The following is a 15,333-nucleotide window of genomic DNA, read 5'->3' on the forward strand; positions in this document are numbered from 1 at the left end:
TACCTTAGTGCAGATAGCTACGTTCTTTACTGTCGTCATTCAGGATGACCTTTCTGTCCCCTGTCCCAGACTCAGGAGTGGGTTTCTTGTTAGGCTGCCCTGAGCAGTTAACACGGGGAGCTGTGTTCCACAATAAAATGGCGACTTCCTCGCCCTACCCTGAGCGTTGACTTATGTAGTGGCTGAACGTGTTACTATATTCCGACCCCCAGACTTCACCCCTAACCCAACTAACCTCAGTCTGCACTCTCATTTTCCCAGGTTGGTGGTTCGTCAGCACTGCCGAAGAGCAAGGCTGGGTCCCCGCAACCTGCCTGGAAGGGCAGGACGGTATGCAGGATGAGTTTTCCCTACAGCCCGAAGAAGGTAGGAAGGAGCTGGAGCCTTGCGCTTGCCGGAGAGACCTGTGCTGGTCCCATCACCCATGTAGGGACCTCCTTACCCAGCCCGTCCCTGCTCTTCAGCCTCTGCCCCCAAGTCTCATTGGCTCACTGGCTCAGGACATGAAGCCAGGCCATGGGGTTGGGGCTGACAACAAGCCTGCCCTTTCTTAGGGGCTTTTGGAAGCCAACCCAGGTGAGCCTGGCCAGAGCTGGGGCCCTAACACCTCCATGGGACCCGAGGAGGGCCCCAGGCTGATCACCGTCTGCACCTCACTATTTTTTCCTTGAACTATACTGGTGGCCAGGATGCTGGGGCTCCTACCAGCTCATTTGCAAGACAGCTGAAGCTTTCTATAAGCTTTCTGTGCTTTCTCAGTGACCCGGGCATCAGGATTACGGGGGGACCCTCTCCACTTACACACACACACTTCCGTTTCTAGGAGAACGTACCCGCCAGGTGTCCCAAAGGGTAGTTCCTGCAAAGCCAGAAATACTACCACCCAACTGACTCCCGATTTCCCCACTAGGAGCATTCCTGAAACCAGAGGACAAGTTCATCTTAGCTAATAAACAGAAGGTTTTGAGAGCCAGACAGACCTGAATGTGAATCAGCTGCACCCTTACGGGCTGAGTCGGGCCAGCAGCTTAACCTCTCCCTACTTAGCCCCCTCCTCTAACAGTGGAAATGATGATGTCTATATCATGGGATTTTTTTTTCTTAATTAAATGAGATTCCATATGCAAAGCATTTGCCAAAGAAGCTGAAACAATAAATAACCAGGAACAGTTAATATACAGCTGTGCGTTATCCCGGGTTGAACATCTGGGGCTTTTAGCTGACTGTTTGGGGGAAAGCACAAAACCATTTCTGTGTTTATCAGGAAAGAGGGTGAGAAGAAAGGGGATATTTCTGTGCTCAAAAGTTAACAAACAAATGTGTATGTGGCTTTGCATTTAGCGTTATTAGGGCCAGCACCCCTCAGAGTAAAACGTCTGTTGGGTTGCTCAGTTTTGTGGGGCCCTCCAGGCACTAGGGGCTGGGCCAACTAAAAGAATCAACTCAGATTCAGGGGTTGTGATATACTGCATTGAAACTGTAGCTCCCTTCGACAGTTAATGATGACCATTACGGGCATTCCTCTGTAATGGGATTGATGATTAACCCCATTTTACAGATAAGGAGACAGGCTCAGAGAGGTAGAGACACCTGCCTGGGGTCACACAGCTAGAAGATAGGAGAGATACCACATTTTCCTGAGTCTGTACATTTTTCTTCGCCCTGACACAGGGCTTCCCTTAGTGCCTCTTTGTAAGTCATGCTAGGAATAGAATTATGTCCATGGTGGCCTCTGCACCCAAGTCCAAGGTTAGTACTCAAGAACTTGGTCCTTTTAAGACACCTGGGGCTTGGCATAGGCTCAGAAATAATTACTCCTAAATGGGAACACGTGCTTGGTGTCCCCTTTGCCTCCAGACACTGGAAGTGCCTTCTCCTCACCTCTGCCTTCTGCCCTTCACCTCCACATGCTGCCTGTCCAGTCTCGTGGAGGTACTGGTCTTTGCCCCGGCCCGTGGGCCGCCGCCGGACTCTGGGGGACTTGTATGCCATCAGCTGGCGTCAAGGTGCCTACCTTGGGGGTTTCTTCCCTGGTCGGTGTTTGGAGCTGGGTCCCTGCATCTGCATGCGCCTTCCTGCTCGGGGACTGCCCGTGCCTGTTGCATGTGAGGAACTGACCTAGTCTGTACCCTGTGTGTGTTGGCATGTAGGTCTGGGCAGTCTTTCTCAGCCTGGGGCTCTAAAGTTTCCCAGGTTAAAAAATAATGCCTGGGGCCTCTCTAATGCTGAGCCAGTGACCTGTTTCTGTCATCAGACACATTATGAGGGAAAGAAAGCCATGTCAAACTGTCCTAAGCAAAAAGGAAAGTGTACTAGCTCATCCCTGAAAAGTCTGGGAAAGGACTAGCTACAAGCATGGCTGGATCCGGGGGCTTAAAAACGTGCCGGGACCTGGGACTCCCTCTCCCCACCTCTGCTCTGCTGTCGGCCTTGCTGACACTGTTTTCTCATGACAGCAATTCCGGGTACCTTTCAGGGATTCAGGGATACCCACCCAAGGAAGTGCTTCTTCAACACAAGGCCTAGGACTGGGGCTGACTGACCTGCCTGGGTCACATGCTGTCCCTGAACCCATCACAGTGGCCAGGGGAATACAGCACTTTGGCCAGGGCAGGGTCATGCGTGCTCCCCATCCCCCGAGCAGTGGTGAGGTCAACCTTACTCAGACTGCGTGGACAGAGGCTGGTGGCGCTAGCAGAGGAAGAGCAGACGGCTGCGAAGCAGGCAGGGTCAGCAGTCTGCGTGGTCTCCCACCTTGAGCTTTGTTAGGAATTGCTGAGTGTTTCATGGAGCCCAGGGAGACTGTCCCTGTGTAATTCAGCTGAAGGATTGGGCCCCACGGGAGTCCAGGGCCCACAGGACTGCCTGTATTTAGTCTAGGACCCAGGCAGCACCCCTTCCCCCCCAACCAAATAGAACTGCCATGCATCTGTGGGCTTGAATGACCCCCCTGCGCCCTCACAGCTCCCACATCCCACCCTGCAGCCACCATGAGTGAGGGAAACAGCTAACTCTGCTGTACATGGGATCTGTGTAACTCGAGTCAGCTCAGCCCCCACAGAGCAGATCAGTGGGCTAGATCAATCAATAAATAAATTCCCCGCGTGTCTGCCGCCTCCCTTGACACCAGTTGGACAGGCCACAGGCAGCCTGTGGTGTTTTCCCAAAGAGAGACCTGCCGTCAACACCACAGCCCACAGCTGGCTCAGTCACTCCCTGGGGGCTGGAACGTAACCAAAACAGGAAAGCCCTTTCCTCTCCTTGCCTGGGTCCGCTGGGACACGCATCCGTTCTGTCTCAGCAGTCACTGCTGACAGGGTGGAGCAGGGGAGCTCTTCTCTTGTTCTCGCGAGGACCCTGCTGGAGTGTGACAATGAGCAGTCTCCCAGCAGAGACTGAGCAGCGGTCCTGTGGCTTGGAGGAGAAAGTGGGGAACCACGGAGAGTGACCCAGTTACATTAATGAAAATTGAAGCAGGCAGTGATTTTACCATATGTGTGTGTATGTATATACGTGTGTGTGTTTATATATAAAATCATGATGTGGCACACTTAGAACTGAGACAGTGTTAAATGTCAGTTATATCTCAATAAAAAAACCCCAAAACATTCAAAATAAAATTGAAGCTTCAGGCATGGTTGGATCCAGGGGCTTGAAAATAATTAATGAAAAACCAAGATCAGTTACCAGCTAGGTAACAAAAATTGCTTTAAAAATTAAAAAAAAAAAGAAAGATGGGGCGCCTGGGTGGCTCAGTCAGCTAAGTGTCTGCCTTTGGCTCAGGTCGTGATCCTGGAGTGCTGGGATGGAGCCCCATGTCAGGCTCCCTGCTCCGCGGGGAGTCTGCTTCTCCCTCCTCCTGCTCATTCTCTCTCTCTCTTTCTCACTCTCTCTCAAATAAATAAATAAAATCTTTTAAAAATTTTTAAAAAGAAAGAAAGTTACTTGCTATCACCTCCTTGATAGTGATTTCAGCCTGAAACTATCTGCTGCCAAAAATCCAGCTCATCCCTGACCCCTCTACCAGCAGGAACTGTGGAGGAGCCACAGAAGAGTTAACCCCCTCTGGCATGAGCAAGGTGACTCTCACCAGGCCCTTCATTTACTAAATATTGACTAATTAAACAGTTACACAGTGTTCCCGGTGCCATGCCCAGTGCTAGAGACAGAGGAATGAATGAGACAGACACAAATCCCTACCTTCATGGTGTTTATATTCTAGCAAGGAGCACAGACACAAAATGCAATAAATAAGTAAATTATATGCTGTGTTAGAAGGCAATTGCTGGTATGGGGGAGAAAATAAACCTACATAAGGGGGATGAGGATGCCATGGGTCTGAATACTGCATAAAGCAAGGTCCAGGAAGGTGATCTTGAAGCACAGCTTTGAGGAAGGTGAGGATGAATGCGTGACACTGAGGAATTTCAGAAGGATTGGGACCTGACCTTTGCCCTGCATCCTGTTCCTGCTTGCACAGGGTCATCCAAACCCAAATGAGGGCCTAGATGGTCCCCAGAAATTTCTGGAGGAAATCCTTCCCTCTGATGGGCAAGGCATCTCGTGGATCACAGCCTTGGCCATCAGCATCTCAGGACTCTCACAGTCCTTGACTTAACCCAGCATCCCTTTGTTCCCACAGAGGAGAAGTACACAGTCATCTACCCATACACAGCTCGTGACCAGGATGAAATGAATCTAGAGAGAGGGGCCGTGGTGGAGGTCATCCAGAAAAACCTGGAAGGCTGGTGGAAGATCAGGTACCTGCTGCAGCTGGATGGGTTTCAGGTCACACGGTCTCTGGGTGCCCAGAGGTCTATATGTGATTACAGATGGATGGGATAAGGTTTTCACCTGAGCCATAAAAGGATGCTTCTCCTCGGTGCCCTTTGGCCTCCCTCCCTATCCAGATCCTTCTCTAAAAATCCATAATAAGCAAAACCTCCAAACACACAGATAGCAGTAACCCCATTGAGCAAGACTGGTTTCTACCTCCACGTGTTTCTCGTAAGGAGAAGCTGTGCTGCCCTGTGTGGGCGATTTCCCACCCCAGCCCTGCTCTGAGACCAGTACGATGCATAACACCACAGGGACTGTAACTCATCCTCGAGCTGATCCTGTGTCCTCATCTCAGAATCCAGTAGTAAAAGCAGGAGACCGGCTTCCAAGCTCTCTGTCACAGCTCTTTCACGACGTGATGAATCAGCACCCCACGATTATATAGGGTGACCAACTCATTCTGGCCTGCCTGGCACTTTCCCAGTTTTGGTAATGAAAGTCCTCCTTGGTCACCCCAGTAGGCGGCTGTAGCCACAAGAAATTAGAGCAAGGAAAGAAGCCTGAGGTCCCTGGGACCTGGTGTCTGTGCAGCGATGTGAGGCAGGGCATTAGGGCCACTCATAGGGGGCGAAGCGTGTGGCACTTCGTTCATTCACTCAACACACACACACCAAGAATGTGTTCCGGGCCAAGCCCTATTCTGGGAGTTGGGGAGTCGACAATGAGAAAGACATAGTCGTTCACAGCAGAGGCACAGAAATCAGGCTCAGTTACGGGGCAGGGTGGTCATGTGTGGGGATCTGGAGCACCAAAGGGGCTCCTCAGCCCGGGGGTCAGGAAGGCTTCCTGAGAGGGGGTGCTGAGGAACTGAGGTTTGAAGCAGGAGTGGGGACAGTGACACCTAACATAAGTATAGATGGTGTAAGCTACATAACAATTATCCCAAAATTTCATGGCTGTAGAATTCAGGAGTGGTTTCACTGGGTCCCTCATGAGGTTGCGGTAGGACGTCAGTGAGGCGTGCCATCATCTGAAGGTTCAACTGAAGCTGGAAAGAGACAGAGCCCGGATTTAAACTAGTACCTTTCTCACCCAGAGCCACTCACTTCTGCATGTGTTGCTGTACTTATGGCTTTGTGACCTCAGACAGTCAACTGTTTCGTACTGAGGGCCTGGATCGGTTGTAGCATGACGTTTTCCAGTGAGGACAAGATTTACTCCCTCTCAGAGGGTATTTTAAGATTGAAAGACATCAAATTCTGCAGATTCCTCTCTCCTAGAAATTGGCTTCCAGTTATAAAGGAACTTTTTGTCATCGAAACACAATGCCATTTAGTTCTTAAAGTGATTCCTGACAAGAGATTTGGCCTTGCCATATGTCATCTCTAGTCATTTAGGTCTATTTAACTGTCCCCAAAGGCATGGGCACCTGTTTTGTGGGTCAGACCAGTGGCATGCTTGTAAATAGTTAACATCCAGTTCTCCAAGGGAATGCTGCCCTTGAGTTGTGGTGTTTGCCAATTTCTATAGATGTAAATACTCCCATCAGGTGATTTCGGGCCATCCATGCAATGTCAGTAACTGTGGGGTTTGGAAGAGATGGACACAGTTGACTGTCACAAGCTGGTGCGAGTGGGCTCCGGTGCTCCTCTGGTCCAGATGGACCCCTCCGGTTATGCTGTTAAACTGAGCTCCGTTGTGCAGACTTAAGTGATCATCTCACTCATTGAGTTCCTTTGGAATTCAGTGAGCTATCTGTCAGGGTCTCGGTCTCTGTGCAGTTCAGGGACCGCCAGCTGATTCTTAGCAAGCCCTGCAACCAGACCCTGACTGGCTTCGTTCCCCTCTGAAGGGAACACGCTTAATCTACTTGTTAACCCATGTGACCGGAGCCCGCCCTGCCCGTGCCAGGCTTTGTGCCAGAAGCGGGGGCTGCTGGGAAGAGGCAGCGACACGCAGAGGTTAGGAGCAGAGACTAGGTCTGAATCCATTTCTGCCGCCTCTCAGGGTTGGATGGGTGAAATACGTCCCCAGCTATGAAGTGGTTGGAACAGACTGGCACACAGGAGGTGCCCACTAAGTGCCAGTTATCATTGTCATCATTGTCATTGCTGCACTGACGGTAACAGGACAGCAAGCGTAGCAGGTGCTTTATGGCTGCTCGCCTTTGCCAGGCCCGTGGGCAGATTGTCCACTTGTCCTTTTATTTCTTCATTCCGTTCACTGGCCCCGAGGCTGTCGCCACACAGAGATCGATCAAGTGCCATCTCTGCCCCAGGCCTATGTGTTCTCACTGGGGAGACAGTGTTGCCGTGTGTCATAGGTGCTGGGGTGGTGGTGTGTGCGCGGGAGGCAGTGGGGCACTGTGGAGGGAGGGCTTCGTTGTCCGTGAGGTTCAGGAAAGGCTTGAGAAAGGAAATGACATTAATTAAGCAGAGCTGGGAAAGAAGAGCAGGGAGGAGAGTGGGAAGGGGCTTTCCTGACACAGGGTTTCCAAGAGCAGAGGCTGGGGAAGTGAAAGATGGTGGTGCATTTGGGAGACTACAAGCCTTACGGGGTGGGAAGGACATGGAGGTTGCTGTGAGGGATGAGGCTGGGAGGCCAGCAGAGGCCGGGTTGGAAAGGCCTTGAATGCCGAGCTGAGGGCAGCAAGGGGTGTGCCAGCCTCTGGCCCATCGCTTCTGCCATCTGGGACATGAAGCACAGCTTCTTCCCAGGGGCCTGGTCGAGCAGCCTGTCCAGCATCCTTCCTCCTCCCAGGTACCAGGGCAGAGAGGGCTGGGCCCCAGCCTCCTACCTGAAGAAGAACAGTGGGGAGCCCTTACCCCCAAAGCTGGGCCCTGGCTCCTCAGCCCACAGCGGCGTCCTCGACCTGGACGGAGTTTCCCGGCAGCAGAGCTCAGTGGGCCGGGACAGGGAGCTGCTCAACAACCAGAGGGACGGCCGGTTTGAAGGCCGCCCGGTGCCCGATGGCGACATCAAGCAGAGTGAGTGATCACCCCCCGCCCCCGCAACCCCACCAAGCTCGTGCTTGGGGGGCTGCTTGCCTACTACGTGCCAGGCTCCATACTCGGAGCTCCTCATATCCTGTAGACAGGAAATCCTAGGTAGCTTAATCTAGACCATGGTTTTCCCACCATCTCATGGTGATCGAGAGAGCTACTGTTTCTCAAACCCTACGGTGTGTCGGGAATCTTATAATTAGTCTCCCTGGCTCCTTGTAATGACTTTTGAGGGACTAAATTACTTTTGTTTTACAGATTAGGACCCAGAGACATTAGGTGGTTTGTCCAGGGCCACCCAGCTAGTAAACGGTGGGACTGGGACTTGAACCCAGGCCCTCCTGACTCCAGTGCCTGTGCCCTCTGCACGGCCTCACTTCTGAGCCAGAAGAAGTTGACCTTGTGTTGAGTTTACTCTAACCACAGTTCTTTACCCATCTTCCTTTCCATAGCCTCCCATGTATATGTTTCTGTTTAATGTTCCCAACACACCTAAGAGTAGGCCTCCTTATTATTGTCTGCGACCTGCACAGGACCCCAGCCTCAGGCATGTGGCCCTGTCCTGGTTGGTTGCGCTTGGGGGGACGGTGGGGGGAAGGCCGAATGCTGGGAAAGTCCCCTGCCTTCCCCCTGGCTAGGCTTCGGCTAGGCTTCAGCTATTTACAGTGGCTCAGAAAACTGCTACAAGTCAGTGAATTCTTGAAACTCAAGAATTTCTCAATCCTCTGCTCAGCTGGTTTCTCAGAAGAAAACACTGACATGCCATGGTGGGGGCAGTTCTGGCCAGCCCCTGCTTTCTGTGGTTCTATCACAGACAAGAGCCCAGGAGGATTCCCATTAACACTAGAGCAAATGAGAATCTGAAACCCCACGTCTTCGTGAGGATATAGGTTCAGATGCTCGAGCAAAGATACTCCCCCTCCCCCTTCCACACACACACACCCAATAACAGGGGCTCAAATAATTTAGATGTTTGTTTCTTTCTCACAAAGTGGTCCAGCTCCATGTCCAGGGCTGCTATGGAAGCTCCATGAATCAAGAGTCTTGTTACATGGTGTCTATCTTGTGTTGCCCTCCTCTTTCTAGTCCAAGATGGCGCCCCCCTCGTCCAGCCAATGAAAAAGGCAGGGGGAAGTAGAGGTACACTCTTTGCCCTCTGTCACATCCCACTGGCCAGAACTGAGTCACAGGGCAATACCTAGCTGCAAGGGAGTCTGAGAAATGCAGCCTTTATGTAGCAGCTAAGTGTCTGGCTAAAACTCTGTTGCTATTGAATTTTTTTTTTTTTTTTTTAAGATTTTACTTATTTGAGAGAGAGAGAATGAGAGACAGAGAGCATGAGAGGGAGGAGGGTCAGAGGGAGAAGCAGACTCCCTGCTGAGCAGGGAGCCCGATGCGGGACTCGATCCAGGGACTCCAGGATCATGACCTGAGCTGAAGGCAGTTGCTTAACCAACTGAGCCACCCAGGCGCCCTGTTTTTTCTTATTTTTTAAAGATTTTATTTATTTGAGAGAGAGAATGAGATAGAGAGAGAGCATGAGGTGGGGGAGGGTCAGGGGGAGAAGCAGACTCCCTGCTGAGCAGGGAGCCCGATGCGGGACTTGATCCAGGGGCTCCAGGATCATGACCCGAGCCGAAGGCAGTCGCCCAACCAACGGAGCCACCCAGGCGCCCTGCTATTGAATTCTAACAGAAGACAGAGGAGATGGGTATTTAAGAGATTAGCAGTCCTCTCCACGTCCCAGCTGCGAAACTAGCCATCTGTGTGGACTCATGCTGAGCCAGCTCATGGGGTGACACATGCTCTGCCTTGAGCCAGGAGCCTGGACCACTGCAGTCATCCTCTTGACCCTGAGACCCTGAGCAAGGGCAGCCCGATTCCGGAGCAAAAAGCCCCGATGTCCTCAGTCTGAGTCTGTTTGGTTCTGCTTATATATTGTTTAATATTGCACGCCCTGCAGGTGCCAAGCGCCTGGTACGTACTGTTGACTTTCATCTCCGCGCTGGCCCTGGGAGGCCAGCATTATCCCCCTTCTACAGATGGGGCCTGTGGGTCAGAGTCAGATGGCTGGTGGCAAGCCAGCCCCCGTGTTAATACTGAAGCCTACGCTTTTCGGCCTCCGTGGAAGGCTTCATGTGGCTCCAGCACATGGACAGTCCTGAGGGTCCTGAGCCAAGTCTGAGCAGCCCCTTCCTGGTCAGGCTGTTCCTTCCCACGAGAAGGGTCTCAGCGGCTCACTAATACCAGCCCGGAGCGTATTGCCAGATCCTCTGCAGGACAGAACGGATCTTTCCTGGTGTCCCCCTCAGGAACTGCATCTGTAGAATTCTTCACCTGTGTGCAATAAGATCTCATCTCTTTACAGGATCGCCCAAGATGAGGCAGAGACCACCTCCTCGCCGGGATATGACCATAGTAAGTGGACCGCTGCTGCCGGGAAGCCAGCCCCTGACCTGCAACGGGCCCCTCACAACCACCGTGCCCTTTCCAGAGACGCTCTCTTGCCTCTCCACACAGCTGCCTCATGAAGCAAGCTGTACGAGCGCTGGTCCCAGCCCCAGGGGAAAGGCTAGGTTCCCGGGGGGGAAGCAAGTTACCTATGGCTTTGGGACAGTTAGGTCTCAGACGTGCTCTCTGCTTCCTGAGCTCACTTTGCTTTGTCTTGGATCAAAGAAGGTAACTTGAAACCTAAGCTCGGATGATGCACAAACATTGTGTGTGGTGCCATTCTGGTAACTTACTATCATACTCCATTTTTCATTCTTCAGATACCTTTCTAACCAATACTTTGAAAAATGAGCCTTCTACCATTTATTAAGCATCAGTTGGGTGCCATGCAATGTACTGGGTGCTTCATGACATTAACTTATTGAATGCTTATAGTGACCCACCAGGTAGATCCCCATTCTACAGGAGATAAAACGGAGGCTCCAGAAGGGAAGTGCTTTGCCCAAAGGCGCACAGCACACATAAGCAGTATTTCCAACCCAGATGGGTCTGACCTGCAAATCTGTGTTCTTTCCACAACCCTTGCTGCCTCTTGAGTTCAGAGACTATTGTCCTGCCTCAGATTTTCATGATTGTCAGTAAATGTCCCATGTTTCTCCTCACTCAGAAGGTGGTGGGCCAGTGACCCATCTAGGAGATGATGATCTGAGTGGTCCTCTGTGTTTTGTCCCTTAGAATCCAAATGGGTCCAGCAGCACCCCTCAAGGGTGATTGTGTGCCCCAGTCCCTTAGCACCTCCCCCCTTCAGCCAATGGTAACAGATTTACCCTGGACTTAGCACTGTGTTTAATTGTGCCAGCCTCGTGGTCTCAACCTGCCCAAGCCTCCCATTCCACCCCAAGTGGAGGAAGAGTATTACACCATTGCTGAATTCCAGACAACCATCCCTGATGGCATCAGCTTCCAGGCAGGTCTGAAGGTCGAGGTGAGTGGACCTGGTGTCCCTTTGCCTACTTGTGATCCTTGAGCTATGGCACCACCTCCTGCTTGTCTCATTTCTCTTCTCTCACCTCCTACTTCTTCCTTCCTCCTTCCTTCCTTTTTTTCTTTCCTTTCTTTCTTTCCCTTTCTTTCTTTCTTTTCTTTCCTTCCTTCTTCCTCTCCCTTCCTTTCCTTCCTTCCTTCTTTGCTTCCTTCTTTCCTTCCATTCTTTGTGACAGCTTTACTGAGGTGTAATTCACACCATACAATTCACTGATTTAAATTATACAATCCAGTGGTTTCTGGTATATTTAGAGTTGTGCAGCCATCACCACATTCAGTGTTAGAACATTTTCATCACCTAAAAAAGAAACCCTGTACACATTTACGGTCACTCCCTGTTTCCCCTCAGTCCCTCCCAGCCCCCTTCCCCCCAGCCCTAGGCAACCACTAATCTGCTTTCTCTCTATATAGCTTTGCCTGTTGTGGACATTTCATGTAAGTGGAATCATATACTGTGGGATCTTTTGTGACTGCCTCGTATTCTGTTTTTATCACCACCTACTTCCCTTCTTGCTTCTCTCTCTCCTTTTCTTCCCACTCCTTTGCTGGTCTGCTCCGTTCCTGCCCAAAGGCCAATGTAAATCCTTTCTCCCCTTCCATTTCTTTTCTTTCCTCATGGAGTTAGAGGCTGTTTCCCGTGTTTCCTGGAGAGCCTGTAAGTAATGGTGGAGCAATTAGGTGCCAGGCACTGAACTGAGCACTTCACATACAGCCTCTCTCTTAATCTTTTACTCTTGCGAGGCAGGACCATTAACAATCCCCATTTTTCAGATGAGGAAGCTTTGGCTCAGGAAGAAAGGTGCTGTCCAAAATCACACAGCTAAAACGTGGCAGAACCAGGATTTGAACCCGTGTCTGTCTCCAGATTTGAACCAGGAGTGTTAACATCCTATTGTTATTGATCTGCTGGACATTTGGGAACTCCAGGAGGGTGGAGACCGTATCTGTTTTTCTACTCCTGTATCCTTACAGCCAGCACAGTGCTTGGAAGAAATATTGTTGAACTGATGAAAATTTGTCTGCCCACTAGCCTCCCGCTTAACACTCAGAAGGCCAGCGAGTGTCTTCTTCGTTCTTGCCCATAGCCCTAGCATTGGGGCTGGTCCACAGTAGGTGCCTAGTAAACCGTTGCTGTAGGAATGAATGTTGGGATGATTGAAGGAAATAAGGAGTAAATGGATGACTGTTATCAGTGCATAAGTGTGGTATGCCCTGGGTCTTTAATCACTCTCTAAGAGATCTGCAAAGCGCCCACTGTTTTCCCTCCAGCCCTGACACCTCCTGCCTTTCTCTCTTGCCCATCGCACCCTCTTTCCCATCGTGCCCTGGGCCAGCTGCCCAGTCAGCTCAGCAGAAGGTAGCTTCCTAAAGGTGTATCCTGGGCCTCGTCACCATTGATTCTGCCCAGGTCTCTCCAGAAGCTTGTCCCCAAGCCAAGTGTCTTTCAACCCATTGAAGGAGGGCTGTCTCCAGGGACGTTTAAAGAGCTTGAGCTAAAGTCTCTCAAACTAATTTTTATAAAATGTAAATCCCAATCTATGTAGATAGACTGAGGGGAAAGCAGAAATACCCACAAAGCTCTAAAAGGGTGTTTCTCCTGCCCTTTCTTTTTTCCATCCTGACCCTCCCAACTTCAAATCTACAGAGAGAACTCACAAGGCATCTTGCTTGTGCTACAAGATCATTCTATGCCCAGGTCCCCCATTTTGCTGCCGTAAAACTTATACATCCAATTCTCACGTGAAACATGTGACTTCTCCCTAATATCTTTTCACCTCTAAGACCTTTCTCCAAACAAAGTCTGTTCCCGTTGCTTTTCTGCGATCCCCGCTGGTCAAGCTGGCCCTTCCCCAGCTCTCTCTACCAGGAATGACCTTGCTTTAACCCAGCTCCTAGCACTCCACCTGCCTTCTCATAGAAGGCACTCAAGGTCATTTTTTGAATTGAACTTGGCATCTCAAAATCCAACTTATTCTTCAAATCTCTGCTTCTTCTGCGAAGCCTCCCCTGATTCACATTGGTTTCCCTGCCCTGCCCCGTATGGCTTCTCTGGGGCCATATATCTCAGTCTTTAGTTGAAGGCAATCCCTCACTTCTGTACATGCTTGCTTGCTTTCTTTCTTTCTTTCTTTCTTTCTTTCTTTTTAAGATTTTATTTATTTGAGAGAGAGAGAGGAAGAAAGCACAAATAGAGGGGAAGGGCAGAGGGAGAGAGAGAAGCAGGATCCCCGCGGAGCAAGGAGCCCCATGTGGGGCTCAATCCCAGGACCCCGGGATCATGACCTGAGCCGAAGGCAGACACTTAACCGACTGAGCCACCCAGGCGCCCCCTGTACATGCTTTCTTGACATCATAAGAAGTGAGTGTGGTTTTCCCCTCCTTCTTCAGTGATGTTTTGGGTTTTGTCTTTCAAATTGAAAGTCCTCTTCCCTTGGCACTTTGAACAGAGTGCTCTGTTCTCTTCTCACATCTAGTGCTACTACCTCCCTAATGCTTCTTGTCTTGTTCGGTATCTGTCCTTTCTCCGATTTTCTCAGGAGTTCCTCATTATCTTTAACATGCTGGAATTTCACTAAAGTGTGTCTCTTTTTATCCTGCTCAGCACGTGGTGGGCCTTTTTGATCTAGGCCTCAGGAGATCTTCCCAGAGAATTCCCCATTTTTACTTTTTTAAATATTGCGTCCCTTCACTCTCTTTATTCTTTCCTCCCGGGGCAGTTATGATTACACAGCTGTGCGAACTTCTGGCCCTACTCTCCACGTCTCTTAACTTTTCTTTCACATTCTCCATCTCCGTGCCTTTGTGCTGCATTCCTGGAGCATTCTGCTTCACCTTCTAGCTCCTTCGTCGGCTCTTTAACAGTTGGGTTCGTCACTGATTTTACCTCAGCAATTGTAATTTCCATGTCCGAGAGCTCTTACCGATTCCTCTTCCAGGTCGCTTGCTCTTGTTTCAGCATAGCCTGTTCTTTTATGAATGTGATGCCCCTCCGTACCTCTCTGAGGGTACTAAGTATGTTGAATTTAAGGTCCTATTATTATAGCCCATTACCTCTTTTCTCAGTTGTACATCCTTTGCTGCGGCGTGGGTGTTTATTTAGGTTCTTCTCGTGGCGTTAGTACCGGCCTTGGGCTGCGCAAGACGAGGCAGCAGTCAGAACAGCCCAGCTGGGGCGTGTACACAAGGTGCTGGGCACCTGCCAGGGGTTTCAGCGCCAGGTGGGGGGCTCCTGAGCCAGCCACTGAACAGTGTTGGGTGTCTCTGATCCAAGCTCCCACATTCACTGCATGCACTTGTGAGCAATCGCCGTCTTTCTTCTGCCTGCCCTATAAGAATGGGATAAGGGGCATGAGAGGTCACCCAGCCTGGCTGCCTCTGCCATGGTTTGTCAGTTCATTCCCTGTCACTTGCTCCTGCACCTTGCTATACCCAGGTTCCACCACCTTGAAGTCCGGGGGGGCCTCAGCCCTCCTCCACCTTCTGTAGCAGGTACCCCTGCAGCGGTCCTGGGCCACACAGCCTCCCTCTGCTGCTTCTGTCCATCTGTGAGTGCTCACAAGTCCTGGTCCACTAACTTCCCCCACCCCACCTCCTCCTTCTGAGCTGGGCTCTGTATTCATTTATTTCCCTGGATTTGTTAGATAAAGGGGAAGCTGCTATTCACTCTATCTCTCATGTTGAAACCAGAAGTCTACCTTGGATAGTATAAAGGTTTGGTTTGTTTTTTTTTCCCTCAGAGCAGTGAAAAACTCGATAAAACTACCTTGTCCTTTAAGCATTTTGTACAAACACACACCGTTGTTCCAAGCATGCTGGCAATCTGAACATTTGCCGATAGGCACCACCACTCCCTGGCTCAGAATGTTCTGAAATCAGCCAAGGGCAGCTCAGGATGTCGTCGACAATGCACTGAAGCCGAGGGCTGAGTCTGCATGCAGCAGTTCATGGGTCCCTGGGGCTTTCTGGGGGTGTTGGGAGCCTCCCTCCTAGCCCCACCCCCACTTCAACTAGAATTAATCCCCTTTTTTATTTCTGGCTTTATCTTATCTGTCTTTGC

At 50.7% G+C, this 15,333-nt stretch overlaps 1 protein-coding gene across 2 annotated transcripts in view; it reads left to right on the forward strand.

Moving 5' to 3' along the window:
- The window catches only part of SH3PXD2B (SH3 and PX domains 2B), a 102,284-nt gene that overhangs the window by 77,285 nt on the left and 9,666 nt on the right, over positions 1 to 15,333 (forward strand). For both annotated transcript variants that reach the window (XM_021701250.2, XR_002480954.2), the window contains exons 8-12: positions 262 to 366; positions 4,643 to 4,760; positions 7,540 to 7,766; positions 10,150 to 10,199; positions 11,092 to 11,217. In XM_021701250.2, the coding sequence (XP_021556925.1) occupies positions 262 to 366; positions 4,643 to 4,760; positions 7,540 to 7,766; positions 10,150 to 10,199; positions 11,092 to 11,217 (626 nt within the window). The remainder of the gene's footprint in view (positions 1 to 261; positions 367 to 4,642; positions 4,761 to 7,539; positions 7,767 to 10,149; positions 10,200 to 11,091; positions 11,218 to 15,333) is intronic.

The sequence above is a fragment of the Neomonachus schauinslandi genome, chromosome 7 (genome assembly GCF_002201575.2).
Source record: "Neomonachus schauinslandi chromosome 7, ASM220157v2, whole genome shotgun sequence".
Classification (NCBI taxonomy): Eukaryota; Metazoa; Chordata; class Mammalia; order Carnivora; family Phocidae; genus Neomonachus; species Neomonachus schauinslandi.